Source organism: Mauremys reevesii, linkage group 8 (genome assembly GCF_016161935.1).
Source record: "Mauremys reevesii isolate NIE-2019 linkage group 8, ASM1616193v1, whole genome shotgun sequence".
Classification (NCBI taxonomy): domain Eukaryota; kingdom Metazoa; phylum Chordata; order Testudines; family Geoemydidae; genus Mauremys; species Mauremys reevesii.
This window is the reverse complement of record NC_052630.1, coordinates 64,393,188-64,412,316: the sequence shown is the minus strand read 5'-3', so window position 1 is coordinate 64,412,316 and position 19,129 is coordinate 64,393,188. Positions and strand designations below refer to the sequence as shown.

General features: G+C 40.6%; 1 protein-coding gene across 3 annotated transcripts in view; it reads left to right on the top strand.

The window, feature by feature from the left end:
* The window catches only part of LOC120370158 (complement factor H-like), a 156,977-nt gene that overhangs the window by 135,222 nt on the left and 2,626 nt on the right, over nt 1-19,129 (top strand). For all 3 annotated transcript variants that reach the window (XM_039484433.1, XM_039484436.1, XM_039484435.1), the window contains 5 exons: nt 906-1,082; nt 6,184-6,360; nt 12,395-12,571; nt 17,263-17,445; nt 18,616-18,816. In XM_039484433.1, coding sequence (XP_039340367.1) covers nt 906-1,082; nt 6,184-6,360; nt 12,395-12,571; nt 17,263-17,445; nt 18,616-18,816 — 915 coding nt within the window. The remainder of the gene's footprint in view (nt 1-905; nt 1,083-6,183; nt 6,361-12,394; nt 12,572-17,262; nt 17,446-18,615; nt 18,817-19,129) is intronic.

The window sequence follows — 19,129 nt, the reverse complement described above, 5'->3', positions numbered from 1 at the left end:
TTCCCCAATAACAAGGAGACTGGGGATCCAACACCAGCCACAAGTGATCATTTGGGCAAGCAATCCCATCATGCTGAGTACCTACGCAGGGAGGGTGTGTCCATGCAAATGAGATCAGCTTCTGAAGTCTTTTTCCACAGCTCGCCACTAGATGTCAGGGGAGAGCTTATTCAGACTGCTTACATATATATTTGTTCAAATTGCTGTAAAAGCTTATTTTTCTTGCTGAGGGTCTTTAGAAAGCTTCTGATGTGTGACAGCTTCAGGATTTCTGGTTAATTGGTTGTTTTTGGTTTGTTTTGAGTAGTTTTAGTTTTTAAAAGCTCCCAACTAGGACTCAAGAGGTCTTCATTCAGTTCCTGGCTGAAATGCACTAACTCCCTTTATAGTCTTGGACAAGTCTTTTTATCTCTGTGTCTCAGCTTCCCATCTGTAAAATGAGGATAATAGTATTCTCTATTTGATAGTGGGGTTGTGAGGATAAATCCATTAATAGTTGTGAGGCACTTACCTATTACAGTGACAGGGGCCATATCAAGTTCCTACATGGACAGTGTATTTTCATCAAAGTTCTGTTGAAGGAAGCAGACACACCGCTGTATGAGGTGTCCAGAAGAAGAGCAGTAGCTGCAATTATTGGTCTCAGACAGAGGCACAAACTAAATTTCATTAGTAACTGAACTCCTAGTGTATTTAGGGCTAGTGTTTATTTAATTTTCAGATGGATTTTTAACAGTGCTCATGTTGCAAGTTTCATCGCCCACCAACAACTTAGTGCATGTGTTTAGGTTCTGGTTGCAACCTTTATTTAAAATTAGGCATCCATATAAAGAGTTACAAAGGGCTTAAGTAAAAAAGGTGGTTTGTGAGGGGGTTACACTCATTTTGATCTTGTCTCTTTTCAGAAATGCCATGTACAGGTGTTCCAAATATTATCAATGCTCAGATTGAAGACAGAGAGAAGCATAGTTATAAGCCTGGTGAAACAGTACGTTATCAATGCCATCCTGGTTTTACCATCAGTGGACCATCAGAAGTTACGTGTAAAGCAGGGAAGTGGTCCACACAACCTGTATGTAAAGGTACAGTGAATAATTTGATCTAACTTTATAGACTCTAGTTACTAATTTTTTTATTATTATTATCATTATGGGCACTCAGAGACCACCTGGATGGGTCAGACAGATAGAATAGATTACAGAATGCTGATGCAGAAACAATAAGTAGCCAAATCATGCACTGATAATTTCAAATACAGAGGGGATTGGGAGGAATCAGTGTTTGCCGAAAGGGGTGGGGGGAGGAAATGGTAGAACAATAAATCTTTTTTGCAAGCTGCTAAGAATATAAATTTAAAATAAATTTTAAAAATATAAAATCTGTGCTCACTCTCTTCCATTTTAATTTGTTACAATTCACAGATGTACATGTCAGTATACAGAGGTCAGTTCAGCAGTCATTTCTCTCCTTTAAATCATTAAAGTCAATGGGTGTTTTGTCTGGAAATCAGAGCCTTCTTCATGTCCGACTCTGGGTCCTGCTACTCAAGCAGTCAGGGATTTAAAGGCATTGCTGATCGAGAAAGACAGACGGCTTATTACAGCATCAAGAGCCATGTTATCAGCCCTGACTGTGTCAATTCTGAAGAAGGTGGTAAGGGAGAAGATGACCACTGTTAGCAGTGCCAGATCCCATAGATCAGAGTTTTCAGATTTGTCTGATTCTAAGAGTGCCTCTATATAGCTCTGGCTCTGAAATCCAGGCCAGTCTAATTTCAGCTTCAAGGACCAAGTGGGTGGATCTGAGTATTTCACCAGATCCTGTGCCATTCAGGTCTTCCACTCTGACTTCGACACCTGCTCCAATTTCAGGTCCATCTTTGGATCCAAAGAGGACTTTTACTTCAGTGACTGATGTACAATCATTCAGTTATAAACACTCTTCAGATCTAAGTGAGAAACAAAGGGTATTGAGGAAGGCACTTTTCACCAATTCCAAGGTCTGATCATCTTCATCTGAAAAAAGAAAGGCAGAAACTATTAGTTTCTCTCTTGATCCATCTCTACCTCCTTCTCCTCCTCAGCCTCCTACATGGTATCCACAAACAGCTTTCTCTCCATTTATTTCTCTCCACCCTCCAGGTCCATTGCTGTCTCCATTACACTCCATCACACATCCAAAATCAATTCCATTATTTATATGAATATAGAGGAAGGATAAAGGGAACTGTTTCTTCCCAGTTTGTGCCTCCTCCTGTGGATATGTTCTCAATACAAGTTGCTGAGGTGACTGGCAGCCCGAGGCTCCATGGCCTTATTGAGTGCTGATGCTGTAACTTTATAGCTGTTCTCCATATGGATGGAGATACAATGATTCACCTATAAAGGATCTGGCTGCAGAGAATCCTTGCGTCTGGTTACAAAAATGGATCTGTCTGCATCTCAGACAGATACTCTGTCTGCTGCCTGATACTCTGTCTGAAGAAGATGAGGAGATCAGTCCTCTTTTTAAATAAAAACATGCTGACACAGACTACTCTTCTGATTTGTCACCAGATGAGAATGTCGGGGAGAATTCTACCTCTTCCCCTTCTCATGGCAGCAGAGTTTCATGACCTGATGGATCACATGGTGTCCATGTTGAACTTATATTCCATAGCCATGGAAGAAACCTCCCCTCTAGTGTTTGGAGGAAGCTTTTGGTGCCACCTCCAAGAGTAGGATGTCACTACCAATTCTTAATGTTCTGCTGCAGCCCGCTAAGATTATTTGTTCCACTTCTGCCTCTTGCCATCTTATTTCTAAGAAGAAAGTCAAATTATATAAGATAATCAGGATGAGGTGTTTTCATATTTTCACACACATCCTCTATCTAATTCACTGGTGGTGGCTGCTGGTAGCAGTTTGAGGTCTGGACAAGCATATTTCACTCCTGCTGACTGGGGGAAAAATATTGATTCCTTGGGAAGAAAGGTGTTTTCTTCTTCCTTTCTTAGTCTTAGGGTGGAAAGCTATCAAGCAGTTATGGCCTGCTATCAGTTCCACCTATGGGAAAAGATAGTATTGTTTCTGCAGGATTTGCCAGATGACAAACAGAATTTGCCAAATGAAATCCTAATGGAGGGTCAAAATGTAGCAAAACACACACTCAGGGCCTCCTTTAATGCTTCAGACTCTTCTGCCAGAGCATTGGCTTCTGAAGTTACTCTGAGGACACATGCTTGGGTTTGCTTTTTTACTCTGGCTCTCAATACTAGAATAAAGGTAGAGGAAGTCCCCTTCGAAAGAGATGGTCCTTTAAGTAAAAAGACTGACATGTTGCTGGGAAAACTGAAGGAGACAAGAATGACAGCTTGCTCTTTGTGTTTGTGTTTGATTTCTTCTGTTAAGATTATACTTTCTACCCCTTCTTTCCATAATCAGAGACATTATTATCCACAATCTTCTTTGGCTTATTTCTCGTCAAATCAAAGATGTCGGCAACGGGCTACATTTCTCCAGAGGTAACACAAGAAGCAGTTTTTCAAATTGAGGCCTAAATCAAAATAATTTGCTTCTTCCCCGTCATCTTCATTGAACACCAGGCTTCCGCTTTGATGTGATGATAAAAAGTAAAAATGAAATTGCAATGACTCGTCCCTTCCTCTTATGGAGAGAGGCTAACCCATCATTTCAGTAAATGAAGGCTTAGTACATTAGATAAATGGGTCATAGAAATTAGAGAGAAGAGCTATGCCATTCGGTTAGGGAAACTAACCCTTTCAAGTGCCCCATCATCCCTTTCCAGGGAACCATTTCACAAGGATCTGCTACTTCCAGAAGTGTAGAAATTACTGCTTATATGTACTGCCAATAAGGTATCTGAACAGCAGAGAGACCAGGGGTTTTATTAAAGATACTTTCACATACAGAAAAAAGAGTGGGATGTTTCATCCAATTTTAGATTTCAGAAATCTGAACAAGTAGATTTGGATGTTTTGGTTCCACATGTTAACTCTGGCTTCCATAATGCCTTCACTTTCAGCTATGGATTGGTTTGCGACCCTGTATTTAAAGGACAAATATTTTCATATTTCTATCTGACACAGTCATTGAAGGTATTTTCATTTCATGGTGGCAGGATGCCATTTCCCATACAAGGTGTTTGCATTTGGCCAATCCACAGCACCAAGAGTATTTATCAAATGTCTCTCTGTGGTAGCATCACATTTGAGAAAACAGGATAGTTATGTTTACATATTTGTATGATTGGCTGTTGAAACGTGGGGCTACATCTGAATGTCAAAAAGTCAAATCTCTACCTAACTCACATAATTTTATTTGTGTGCTCCTTAGTGCACACAGCATCAGTGAAAAATCTTCTTACCAGAGAACAGATTTTTTAAAAAATAGTGCAATATGTTTTAAACATAAAAAATGTCAACCTTAGAAAATAATTTTCTTCCTGAGTCTCATGGTCATGACTACTTGTATGACTCCATTTGTGCATTTCAGAATAAAGCCAAATAAGCCAAAATAAGGCCAATAAGCATTGGATGTCTCAGGTCTACAGGCCAAATCTGAACAATGTTCTAACACTAGTCATCCTGCCTTCTGGACTTGTGGTCGTGGTCAGTCAGAGCAGTTATCCTCTTAGGAGTCCAGTTCAGTTCCTCCTTCACCATCAGTGAGAGGAAATTCTGATGTATCAAAGGCGGGGGAGGTCTCATCTGAGTCATCATACAGTTTGAAGTCATTGGGCTTATTTGAAATAGTCCAGATTTTTGACTTGGATGCAGGAAAAATCTGATTCTCCTGTCTCAGCTTCCATACCTTGTGTTGTAGGTGATTTAATATAAAAACTGAAGGGTTATCTAATTAATCTTTGAAAGTTTATTTTGCAGTTATTATAGCGTATCACGTTTTAGTTTATAGTAGATTGCAGTTGGGGCATAATATGGATAATACATTTGAGAAGAAAGTATCTAATATGTATGCTCTTTGAGGGATCTTGTCCCTTCTTGGAGTCTTAAACTGGTTTTATCAACATTTCTGAAACCACCGTTTGAACCCTTGGCTGAGTATTTTTTTATTTTTGATATCTTAAATCAGCATTCATTATTGTCATGTCATCAGCCAGAAGTGTGAGTGAATTAAAGGCCTTGATTCCCCCTTTAAGTCTTTTCATAAAGATAAGGTGGTTCTTAGACTTGATCCCAGGCTTTTGCCAAAATGACTCTGAATTTCACATAAGTCAGACAATTTCCTGACATTTTTTCCAAGGCCACATACTAAGCAGGGGCAATCTGCTTTATGTACTTTGGATTCAAGAAGAGCTCTTGCATATTATTTAAATGGAATTAAAAGGTTTTGAAAATAATCTAGGTTATTTGTGTTTTATGCTAAAAGTTTCATGCATCAGACCTTATCTCTCTAGACTATTTCTAAAAGGATTAAATAATGAATTGTTGAATGTTACATGTTAACAAATTCTTGTACCTCGGATACTTTGATCTCATTCCATGTGATAGTGTCTTTTGCTTGCCTTAAGCAAGTCCCTTTTCTTTCAATTGGCAAAGTTGCAATGTGAACTTCTGTGCACACTTTTACTAATCATTATGTTCTCAATTAGGCTTCTAGGGCAGATACTAGATTTGGTAGAGCAGTGGTCTGTGATGTCCTCCAGTTTATTTTCCTCACTGCTTTTCAGACTACCCATAAGTGGGGATATGCAGAGCCACTGGAAGAAGAAATGAAAGTTACTTACTTGTAAAACAGAGTTTTTTGAAATGGCTTTTCATATTCACACGTCGCACCCACTTTCCCCTCTTTCTCAGGGTGCTTTTGGGCTGTATCTCTGGGTTGGCAGTGAAAGGAACTGAGGTGATAGTGTGCCCATGACCCATTATATTGCTTCATCCTCAGAATGTTCAGAGATGGAGAGGGAAGGTTTTAGAAGGAGTGTGCATAAGCAGATGCTGCTTGGAGAAGGTTCAACCATTAAGCATAATTAGGCAGCACAATACCCCACATGTGCAAATATGCAAAGAACTTCCAATATCTCAAAGAACTTCAATTATAAGCAAGTAACCTCCACTTATATAAGTGCACTTTTTGATGGAACATAACATATTTCATGAAAATAAGATACTACATTAATAGAGTTTCACTACCAGTATGTTTATTTGTCTCTCTCCCTTTTCAGATGCAACATGTAGCGCTCCACGTAAAGTTCCCAATGCTGATATTGTAAATGATAAGGAGGGAAGGTATCTGCCTGGTGATAGAGTGCAATATAAATGTAGGGAAGGATTTGAAAGTATGGAATTGAATTATGTAATTTGTGAAGATGGAGAATGGTCACAACCACCAATTTGCAAAGGTAGGTGTTTGTATTTTAATTAAAACAAGTAAGACCAGGTGCACTTTGGTGAGCTGGGAGCATACAGTCATAGGGCTGGAAAAGAACTTGAGAGGTTGTCTAGTCCATCCCCCTGTATTGAGGCAGGATTAAGTATACCTAGATAATCCCTGACAGGTAACCTGTTCTTAAAACCTCCAATGATGGGGATTACACAGCCTCCCAAAGTAACCTGCTTCAGGACTTAACTTTCTAACTATGTAGACAGTAGTTAGGGTGGAACATTCACCTTTCTTGTTTTACATATGACATTCCTATTAATACTTCCCAGAATGACATTTGCCCTTTCCACAACAGCATCACACTTTTGACTCATTCAATTTGTGATCCACTATAGTCCCTGCATCTTGAAGTGCTTGCACCTGTCCATTCCACTTTGATTGTGTGTGCACTAGTTCATCGAAGCCAGAGAACATATTCCCATAGTGGTACCTGTCGAGGTGGTACATGCACTTTTGCTGCACACTCATGCTTGTAACTAAGGGCATAATTGTGCAGAGCTGCCCTAACCCTCTCAGTTCCATAGATGGACCGTGTGAGTGTCACATACACATTTTTGTAAAGTAATGCACATTGGAAAAAATAACCCCAACTATACATACAACATGATGGGGGCTAATTTAGCTACAATGAGCCAGTAAAAAGATCTTGGAGTCATCGTGGATAGTTCTCTGAAGATGTCCACGCAGTGTGCAGAGGTGGTCAAAAAAGCAAACAGGATGTTAGGAATCATTAAAAGGGGATAGAGAATAAGACTGAGAATATATTATTGCCCTTATATAAATCCATGGTACGCCCACATCTTGAATACTGTGTACAGATGTGGTCTCCTCACCTCAAAAAAGATATTCTAGCACTAGAAAAGGTTCAGAAAAGGGCAACTAAAATGATTAGGGGTTTAGAGAGGGTCCCATACGAGGAAAGATTAAAGAGGCTAGGACTCTTCAGCTTGGAAAAGAGAAGACTAAGGGGGGGATAAGATAGAGGCATATAAAATCATGAGTGATGTTGAAAAAGTGGATAAGGAAAAGTTATTTACTTATTCCCATAATACAAGAACTAGGGGTCACCAAATGAAATTAATAGGCAGCAGGTTTAAAACAAATAAAAGGAAGTTCTTCTTCACGCAGCGCACAGTCAACTTGTGGAACTCCTTACCTGAGGAGGTTGTGAAGGCTAGGACTATAACAATGTTTAAAAGGGGACTGGATAAATTTATGGTGGCTAAGTCCATAAATGGCTATTAGCTAGGATGGGTAAGAATGGTGTCCCTAGCCTCTGTTCGTCAGAGGATGGAGATGGATGGCAGGAGAGAGATCACTTGATCATTGCCTGTTAGGTTCACTCCCTCTGGGGCACCTGGCATTGGCCACTGTCGGTAGACAGATACTGGGCTAGATGGACCTTTGGTCTGACCCGGTATGGCCGTTCTTATGTTCTTTCCCATTATAAATCTTTTTAGCATTCTTTTATTGTAAATGGTTTAGCATAGCTGTAATTTAGATAGTGGTACTCATTTTCAAATATTTTCTTGTTTTTATCTTGTTCTTCAAGTTTTATTTCCAATACCAGGGCATGTCTTAATCCTTGGGATTTAAGTGCTGTTTGACTGTAGCAAATCTATGATGGTCACCAATTCTCACTCCTACTGCTTGAAGTGGGAAGGACACATTAGGCATAAATACCCTATTTGTAGGAGGTTTAAAACCAGATCAAAGAAGCTGAAGGCAGTTTTACTTTGAGATGTCCAGCTGGAAGCAGCTTTGTGTCCCCATTTGGAACCCAGCCACTTGGCCATACAGGGATTCAGATTCGACTCTCTAAGCACACTGCCAGACTTTGTGGCCTCCCCGCGTCAAAAAGAGCCAGGACGAAGACATCATTCTTTGTCATGCAATCAGCAGAAGTCATCCAGCACCTCAGCCTCTTCAACCAGAAAAAGTCGTCATCGTCTTCATTGTCGTCTTCTTCAAAGAAGACCACTAGTGAGGTTAGAGCTAAACCAGCTCCTGTGAGGCTCTTCCCCATAGTCCCACATTCAATCAATTCAGAGTTGTCATCTCCAACACCTCATGGCCAGTCAAGACCTTCGACAGCATAGACTTCTGCTGCAATGCATGTTACTGTTTTGGTATCTACAACACCTGAGGTGTATGCATCAGCCAGTGATATTTTATGCCTGTTGGTGCTGGATTACCAGTGCAGAACAATGTCCAGGGTCTGCCTATTCCCCTAACTATGGTACTGGCATCCTCCTTGGCACTGACATATTCAGTGCCATTGGGAACTGAGCCTTTGTAAGTAGTGCCAGAGTGCTGAAGCTCTATTGTCCAGCAGATCTCTTCATTAGGAAAGCCCCAGATGCTTCCTCTGGTACTCTCTATCTTATGTTGGTTCAGGTCCCACAACCCATCTGCTCCACACAGTACCTTGCCAGCTTGGCATTCCAATGCTGTCTCTTCTTCAGACTAGAAGTGGGATCGTAAATATTGGGATCTCATTACAGGAGATCTTAAGCATCTCCTTATTCCTGATTGTGCAGGTCAAGGCCCTGTCACCATAACTTTTACAGGAGCAGATTGAGACATAGCTTCCTTTGGAGTTGAGCATGGTATTGCATGAAGTACAGCAGTGGACTTTCTGGAATCTGAGGGGTTTCTCCAGACTCCAGATCATCTTCTCATAGTCAGCATTCTGCTAGGGCTCAATCGAAGTGCCATTCTCTAACTGTTACCATTCTGTGTACCAGCACTGGTACCCAGCAACTGAAGGAAATTATCTCTCCAGTTTCTGATCCTCCTGTTATAGATGTTCAGCAGACAGTAGAGCAGATTGACACTATTCCTTTCACTCAACACTTCTTCATTATTTACAGATGAGGTTCCCGTTTCATAATCATCTTCCCCTGACCTAGACGATTATAAAGTGTACCAGGAATTTATGAAAAGGGTAACCACCTCTCAAGGAATACAAACTGAGTTGGTTCAGGATAATCCACACAAACTGGTGGTGGTTCTTTGAATAGTGTCCCTATAGGTGCTCCACCTTAGGTGCATCTGTGCCCCTGCACCTGTAATGGAAGATTGTTGGTAACAGTGTCTGTTGAGCCCACACATGGGCTCTTCCTCCCTCATGGTCTGTCTCAAGGCTATCTAGCACTGCAGGAGTGAAGCCCCCTCAGTTCCTTCTCAACCTCCTTTCTCCTTGAATGGAGCAAACAGTTTTCCCTTCCTTATCTGCGTCATTAGCATAAGTAGTAGTAGTTTTTGTTTCTTTTGTTCTCCTTAATAGTTAGTGTTTCCATTTTACCCCATTGGGATTAAAAAAAGAAAAGAAAAAAAGAATTTGTTTCCTGACCTGTCTGGGGTGATTTTCCCCTCCCACGGAGCTTTTAGAAGACACTCTTTAAAAAAAAAAAAATAATATAAAAAGGGGAGGAAAAGAAAGAAGACAATTTCTTTTGCATCCCTCACTGTTAGAGGATAATAGCCCCCCGTAGAGGCATGCCTGGCTCTTCCGGCTTCAAGAGGTGCCTCTCCTTCAAGGAATTGATTCCTGTAATGGACAGACACTCTCACCGTGTCTGGTGCCAGGGAGAGTCCCATATCCCTTGGAAGTGATCCCCCTGCCACTTCCTAGCATACTTGCCTGCAGCAGGCTGTGCCTGTGTGAGGTAAGCCAGGGGCACTTCCCAACCACAGTACAGTACTGTACAGTATACAGTATAATGCCTTTTGTCTGCCCTCCAAAAATTTCCTTGGAACCTAACCCCCCCGCTTTTACATTAAATCGTATGGCACAATTGGATTCGTTTAACATTGTTTCACTTAAAGTTGCATTTTTCAGGAACATAACTACAACGTTAAGTGGGGAGTTGCTGTATGTTGGCAGCCATTTTACTAGCTGAACCAAACTATTAGTAGCTGTAGTGAGCTGATTCAGATAAATGTTGCTCTTTGTATTTTACATTTTTATCCCCTTCTGGGAGTTTTATGCAGGAGCCAGTCCCACCCTTTCACCATGGGTCAAGCTGGGGGTTGGAGAGTTGGTGGTTCTCTCTTAATCTCTACTCTCTTGGTATACCAAGGTGAGATGTTACTCTCAGGAGATTCTGCAGATGCTGAAAACATGATTGCCTCATAGCGTGGTTTTCATACACCTTTGGGCAGGGCTGGGTTAAAGCACAGGCACAAATAGGAACTTACTCTCTGGCTCTCAGGGTCCTATGTTGCCCTCAGAATCTCAATCTTCATTAAAACATATTGGTTCTAGTCTGCATGGTCTTGAAAACATTCAAATGAGCATAACTGATTTTGTGAGCCTGCATGAGTCTGCAGCAAGAGGCAGGGAAGAATCCTCATGACCCCACAATTAGAGGTTGGAGGTTGAGGGGGTAGAAAGTGGTAGCTATCTCCCAAATGCCATCCATTCTCTGTCAATTGTACAGTTCTGTGATACTCTTTTGGTTATTTTACCTGTTTTGATGACCAGTGAAATCACCTGCTTTAATCACCAGTTGGGCATCTGAGCCAACCCCATTTAGATTCACAAGATATTCACCTCATAGAAATATTGTTTCAAGCTAAGCGCAGAACAAGGCAGGCATCTCGGCATCAATTACACTCATTCAGTTATTTTTATAGTTTTCCTCATGATCTTTACTTTAGTTTTCCACATGAAAGCTCAGAGTATGAAGCATATAAAATAACCACCCCGCATCCCACCCAAAAAGTGCTGACAAGCCCAATTTGAGCACTGCTTCCCATCAATTGTTTTCTGCCAGCTGGCCAGATGATACGGTGCATTTAACTAAATGGTAATATTCCCCCTCATCCAGTTGCTGGAATTGCTGTCTGTACCTCCTTCCCATTATTGCAACCCAGATTGAAACAGGAACTAAACAGCTAAAGGCTGCAGCTTCAAAAGAAAGACTCTTCTCACCTATGCAAATAGAGTTGTGCTGTACCCTCAGCTGCTTGTCCTTTCAAAGAAGGTGCAGCATATGCTTATACGCCTCACCACAAACCTAGCTCTGCCCAGATTGGACTGCCTAGCTTTTGGAGAGCTGCCAATTTTGTGAAGCCCTTGCACTCAGTGCAGTTGCAGCTCCAGGGCCTTAACTGGTTCCAGTGCCAATGTCTCTTGGGAAAGGTGGTGGTCTGTCAAGCAGGTAGGTCATTCACTGATCATTAGGTGTAAATATATAAACAGTATCTTATTATAGTAAACTAGCAGTGCTATGACACAGAACAGTCAAAAGAGGAGGAGGATTTGATGCTCCAAGGGAGAAACCCAGCTCCCTTTTCTCTTTTTACAATGATCTTTTAAGCAGAGCTGACACTGGCCACTAGCACTCTGTGAAGTCTCCTCATGGATTTGAGAACCATTAGTTGGACACATGTTAGATCTGTGTGGTCGGGGCCAGAATGAAAACTGGGAAGACAAGTGGCTCCTGCAAAGACACTCCTTTCCTCTGGCTAGTCACCTGAGAGCTACAGATTTGGAGTCCTGAAGGCCCTACTACCTTTGCATGGAAGGGAAACAGAAGAAGTTATTGCAGAAGCTTACATGACATTGCCCTTGTTATTTCTGGGGGAGATCTTGCTAGAGTCTAGTTGGCATAGACACCTCAGCCACAGAGCATAAACTGTGAGTGGGTTAGGGAGGAAGAGCACAATATGATGTGTAGAGAGCTCGTCAGAAAGTTTCCAACAGAATAAAGATTGATTTGTCAAGCATGAAGTGTTTTCCAGAAACTTGATGATTTTGTTTAACTTGCATCTTAACACATCCATGCATCTTAACCCAAAATAATTCACTATTGGATAGCCTTTTTGTCACCTCCCTGCAATTTAAAGCGTTCTGTTAAACAGGACTGGTTAATCACTAGAGGATTTGACTAGAATTTGTACACAACTAATGCAATACCGTAAGTGCTAACCTGATGGCCTTCATGGGAATGTGTCAGTGACTGTGTTTTCATGTGTCTTTTCAGATATGAGATGTGGACCTGCACCAGAGATTTCTGATGGTAGGATTCTAGGTGCTAGGCAGCGAAGGTATTTTCCTGGTGATAGAGTACTTTATCGATGTACACAAGGTCTGAGCCTTATTGGGTCTCCGATGGTAATATGTAAACAAGGGAAGTGGTCCCAACCACCAGAATGCAGAGGTATTTTACTTTCCTATTTCTAAAATAGCCCAATAGTGATGATATTGTTAGAATAAAAAACTTCACTCTCATTCAGAAGAGTTTGCTTTCCTATTATCTTTTATTTTAATGCACAACTTTATGCTCATTTGAAAGCCAGAAAGCAAATCTATTTCTAGTCTGTGATGTTTTTGGCAATCGTAATGTGGAGCGTTAATGAGAAAATTCTCACATTGGGCCAGACCCTCAGCTCCTTATTCCAGCAAACCCTCAGTGGATTTTAGTGGGAGTTTGGCCTGAGTAACTTCTGAGTAAAGGTTGAGGGCCAAATTTTGCCACCTCTGCTCATGTTGAGTAGTTAACATTGACTTCAGTGTACCTAGTGTTGTAACCCACACACCTGGGTGTGATGGTTTGTCCCATCTAGTGGCACTGAGACCACTTAGAGATTAATGAGTCTGCTACAGCCTTAGCTAAGGGGCATATGGCTTTTAGCTCATGCCATAGAGGCTCATGCATTTAGCTTCAGAGATCCCAGGTTCAATTCTGCCCGGCGATGACTGGGGTCTGTCAGAGTTTCACTAGTCTGATGTGAGATTTCAGGATTTGACCCACAATATAATGTGAATAAGGTTGCACGATAGTGCTCTTTTTTGTATTTTAGGACCACAGTTTCACTACTACTTCCAAATGAGCTAGATAATACATGAGACAATTAGTGAAATGTTCACTCCATTGAAGTCAGTGGAAGAAACTTTGTTTGACTTCAATAGGACCAAGATTTCACCATGTATCGTTAAGCTTCCAGAAAAAAAGTGGTCACTCTACTGGTTCATTTTAATTTTTTTTTGACATACCAGGATTTCATTGGCTGTCTGGGTGAATATGAATATATATATATATATATATAAAAAATCTGCAGTGTTACAGCACCTTTTTCTGAAAGCCAAAATTGTGATTCTAAAAACTAACTAGATAGTAATCTGCAACTATTGTTTACATTCAGTGCTACCATGACTAAAGCTAAGATTATGTCACAAGGTCACGGAATTCATGGAATCCATGACTTTCAGAAATGTAGTAATGGCAAAACAAATTGTGAAATACATAGATGTTAACATGCATTATTTCTAGAGCTGTCAAACAGTTGAAAAATTAATCACAAAATTAAAAACATCACAATTAATCCCAGTTTTAATAGCAGTCCTCTAGATTGGTGGTTGAAGCATGAAGGGGCATATGAATGTTTAGCATTTCTGGCATGTAAATAAATTGCACTGCCAGCTAACAGTGCCATGTGAACGCCTTTTCTCACTTTCAGATGGCATTCTAAATAAGAAGTGGGCAGCGTTATCTCCCGTAAATGCAAACAAATTTGTTTGTCTTAGTTATTGGCTGAACAAGAAGTAGAACTGAGTGGACTCGTAGGTTCTAAAGTTTTACATTGTTTTGTTTTTGAGTGCAGTTTATGTAACAAAAAACAAATCTCAGTTTGTAAGTTACACTTTCATGATAAAGAGATTGCACGACAGTACTTGTATGAAGTGAATTGAAAAATACGGTTTCTTTTGTTTATCTCTTTTTTACAGTGCAAATATTGTAATACAAATAATATAAAGTGAGCACTGTACGTTTCGAATTCTGTGTTGTAATTGAAATCAATATATTTGAAAATGTAGAAAAAACATCCAAAATATTTATAATAAATTTAAATTAGTATTCTATTATTGCTTAACAGGGCAATTGAAACTGTGATTAATCACGATTAATGTTGTTAATTGAGTTAATCTGTTTTGAGTTAGTTGTGTGAGTTAACTGCGATTGACAGCCCTAATTATTTCATTTTATTCAGCTAGTACATTTCTAAATAAAGCCGTAAGGTCAGAGCAATAAAGAAGAAATGTTAATATATATAAAATCAGAGGTTTAGCTGAAAATATTCTTACACATTTACTGTATATTTAAATAGTCATTAAATAATTATACAATGTCTTAATGATAGAGGCATGAGGGAGAAGTGTTAATACATATATAGAATGCTGTGCTTTTAGTAGAATATATGCTTTTTATGCAACTAGTGCATTTCTAAATAGTCATTAAATAATTTAATCATTCATCAATAATTCTTTGTGGAATTGTTTAATCAACTTTTTATTTAGAATTGTACTAACTGCATACATTTTTTTAAAAAAATAATTCAATATATTCTCCTATAAAAATGTTCTATTAAAATATTTTCCTCTGAAAATGAGGAATATTCATGTTCATCTGAGTCTTAACACTTCTTTATTCGGCCATTTCTAAGATTTCTGTAAACTATTAATGTACTAACTCATTTTTCGCTAAAGATGCATGTTAGCCTCTCTTATTTTTTTGTTAAAACTTTACACTTCTTTACTAGATTTTATTTGGATTTGCATTAAATATATACAAATGTTCTTGCTAAAATGAGGAAAGGGCCAGAAACATATTTCTTTAATTCTAATGCATCTAATAAGAATAAATTAAATAGAAAGGCAAAACTTTTTTTCAAAATGGCCACCAGTGCCAGAAATGCACATTTCTAAAAATGAGACCTAGGGACATGGGTGAAAGTAACTTAAAGGACTTACCGGTACTCTGGAGTCTTTAGGAGGGAGCGAGGCCTCTAGCGGAAGAGGCGGGGCCTTTAAGTACCTGGGTGCTTTAAATCAGGATTTAAAGGGCCCAGGGCTGGGGCTGTGGTAGCAGCATCTGGGAGCCCTGGGCCCTTTAAATCACCCCTGGAGCTACCAGCTGCAGAGGTGGCTAGAAGCCCTGGGGATGATTTAAAGGGCCCGGGGCTTCAGGTGCTACTACTGCAGTGGAGCCCCAGGCACATTAAATCACCATCAGAGGAGGTCCTGGCCTCTGGCGGAGCTTTAAAGGGCCCAGGACTACGCTGCAGTAGTGGCAACCGGGAGCCCCTAGCCCTTTAAATCACCGCCAGAGCCCCGCTGCCGCTACCCCAGGGCTCCAGCAGCGGGGTTCGGGTGATGATTTAAAGGCCCCAGAAGGTAGCAGCAGTGGGAGCCATGAGCCCTTTAAATTGCCACCCGAGCCGCGCTGCCGGAGCTCCAGGGTAGCTGCGGCAGCCAGGGGCTCGGGAAGTGATTTAAAGGGCCCAGGGCTCCCGCTGCCACTACCACCCTTGACCCTTTAAATCATCCCCAGAGCCCTGCTTCCGGAGCCCTGGGGTATTGGTGACCGTGCTCTGGTGGCAATTTTAAGAGCCAGGGCTGTAGCGGCTGCTGCAGCCCCAGATCCTTTAAATAGCCACTGGAGCCCCACTGCCACTACCCCATGGCTCTGGGGACGATTTAAAGGGCCCGGGGCGATAGCTGTGGTAGGCACCCTGGGCCCTTTATATCACTGACCAAGTCCTGCTGCTTCCCCATGGCTCCAGCAGCAGGGCTCTGGCGGCAATTTAAAGGTCCCAGGGCTCCAGCTGCTGCTGGGAGCCCCAGGCCCTTTAAATTGCTGCCAGGGGAAGCCGATCCGCCCAGGTATGGCACACCAGCTCTTGCCGGTACACCATACCGGGGCATATTGTCTTACTGTCACCTCTGTCTAGGGATGAGACATAAGGCAAAAGAACTGGGTCATAAAGCAAAAAGGGCTCAAGGAAACCTCTCAAATTATATGATCAGTACAAGTAAAGCTTTTTTACTACTCGTGTTAATTTGTAGCCTTAGCGTTTTCAAAATTTTACCTTGTTTACCCTAATCCCACATCCCTTTCCATGAGAAGAGAAGCAGAGAGAGGAAATGGGAGCTGGAATTTGAAAGTAAATTTCAAATTATGAGTTTGGCTTCTCTATTAATTATTTTTAAAATCCACCTTCCTGAGGGCCTTTTCCAAAGGGCAAAGCTTAGCTACATTTTTGAGTTTATCAATTATAGGGACATCAAGAGGCTTCCCTGTCCTCAGATTCATACTTTCCTTTCTCCCCTCATTTTTATGGTATTCATGCCAATTTATTTCTCTAGGGTTATTCTGAGTTTCATATTCCACTCCTTTGGCCTGTATTATTCCAACTTCTATTTAGCCGGTGTCCTTTTATCACTATTTTACCCTCAGTCTTGCTCTTCTCTCAGTATTCAGATACCATGGTAATGTTATAATTCACAATACTCTGAGACAAGTGCTGGGTGCATCAAACACCCTACATGGTAATATGGTCATAGAGTGAGTAGGTACTGCACATGGTTGCACTCCTCAGTGACAAAAAGCAGACTGATTGGTCCACATGAGCCTGAGGAAGGGAGAAATTGGGCCAAAGCCTCTCACTTTCCATTTCCCCACTAGTCAGTGTTTAAGGCAGAATGGTGGGATTAGTAGGGCAGAGATGATTGACCTAAAAGATCACAAACTAACCTAATTCTCTGCTTGAAAAGCAACCTGAAATCAGGTCTTGACAAAGCTAGAGTAGCTAGTTACCTATTTTGCCATCAGTTCCGTAGTTTCGGTTGTTAATAAACAAATATCATGCTGCTTCAACTATAAAGATAAAACTTTTAATCTTTTGTGTTCAGTTCCAATATCAGGCTGATTCTTTTTTGCTTTTCCCTTGGGATTTTTCTGACTCTGTCAGAGCATATTGATAGTGCTTTTGTGTAATATTTGTGAACTTACAGCATTTACTGTAAATAATCGCTGATGCAAATATTCTCTATTTCTATACTTACTTTTAGAGGCTGCTGGAAAGTGTGGGCCCCCACCTACGACTGATAATGGAGACACCATTGTCTTTGCACAGCCAGTATATGAATCAGGTTCAAGAGTGGAATATAGATGCAAAAGTTTACACATAATGAGCGGATCTCAATATGTTCACTGCGAGTCTGGCCAATGGACAAACCCACCAGTTTGCTTAGGTAGGTACAAAAATCTATTATATGAAAAAGAACTGTGGTGAGTATATATTTTCCATATTATGAGCCCAATTCTGATGTCACTTGTACTGGTGTAACACCACATTAATTCTATCAGTCTGAATGGAGTTACTCCTGATTTAGACAGGAATATGTTAGGGGACAACTCTCCTTCTTTTTAGGGATATCACTGCAGATTTTTCTTTAAAAAGATCAGGAAATGGCAAACAGCCATGCCATTATAAGTATTTAGAATGTATTCCCAAAATAATATCTCAATTAAAACCTGTAAAAACCCACTACAATAAAACCAATGTTTACTGTAAGTGAAATGATGTATTCAAATATATTTTTAGTTGAAAATCTTTCAATTAGAGTAAATGTTATGAACTAAAATTCAGTAACTTATGGAATGACATGAGGAATATTGGTCATTGCTCCTTAGTGCTAGGAGTAGACAGATGCTGTCATGAGCAGCAGCAGATTCTGCTTTTGCCTAGGGGGAGCTTTAATGGCAAAAACTAATGCAGTCTGCTCTACACCAGTGTCTTTCTAATCTCCGTAAGCTCAGAGTGAGAGGAGGGAATGGCTGGAGTACATTGTGGTGCAGTGTTCCAAAGCTGTGTGGTTCTTAAATTATGGTGAACTTATCTTGTGGGCTGGTTTGTCCTCCACCTGACTTCACATCTCAGGAATAATCTGACATGTCCCCTTTCTCTTCTGCCATGCCACCTATACAAAAGGGGTGGGGGATGACAATGGGGAGCCCAATTTGCTAGCTTTATACTAGCAAAGAGCATCCTTCCACATGGAGAGTATTCTGTTGGCCAGGTATGGTTAAGTTCTGGCCCATTTGCATCAGCTGAGTGGCACAAAGGGGCCACATAGTAAAATGGAATAAAATCCTCTCTGTTCATCTACCCCAGTCTCCTCTATGTCCCTTCCCACAATATCACACTGGTTGGTGTGAAAGCCTCCTTCTCTAGAGTTCCTTTTTGTTCTCTCAACTGTACAATCTCTCCTTTACTTTTCAAATCTTGTCAGAAAATATTTCCCTGTTTTATTTAACTGTAAAGCATCTGGGGACAGGGTCAGTGTCAATATAGTTAGTGAATAAAATTTTCAAAAATAGATCCACATGTACATAATGACATTACATTTTTCTTTTTCTAGAGCCATGTATAGCATCCCTAGAAGAGATGGAGAAAAATAATATTGAGCTGAAATGGAGGGGGACCACTAAATTGTATACAGAAAGTGGAGATGTTATTGAATTTAACTGTAAAAGGGGATATGAAAGGGATCCAACATCTTCTGCCTTTAGAGTACAGTGTATGGAGGGGAAATTAGCATATCCTAAATGTAAGAGAAGAGGTAAGTGATCTCTAATTACACTACAGTACTGGTGAATATTCTGACTAAAGATTTCTTAATGTTTACTGAGAAATTCTAGAGTTTAGAAAAATACAAAAGTGCATGGGAGAGAGGCACTATTGTGATGGGTACCATATAAACTCATGGGAAAACATGGATCCCGACCCAGACCTCTTGCAATCTAAATAGATAAGACAAATGGGAGTAAAGAGATGCAGCTCGCAAGCAAAGTGACCACACTACTACTTGAGTTGGGACAATCACCCTCTGGCATCTAGGCTTCTGTGAGTTACAGACAGGATAGAAACATTTT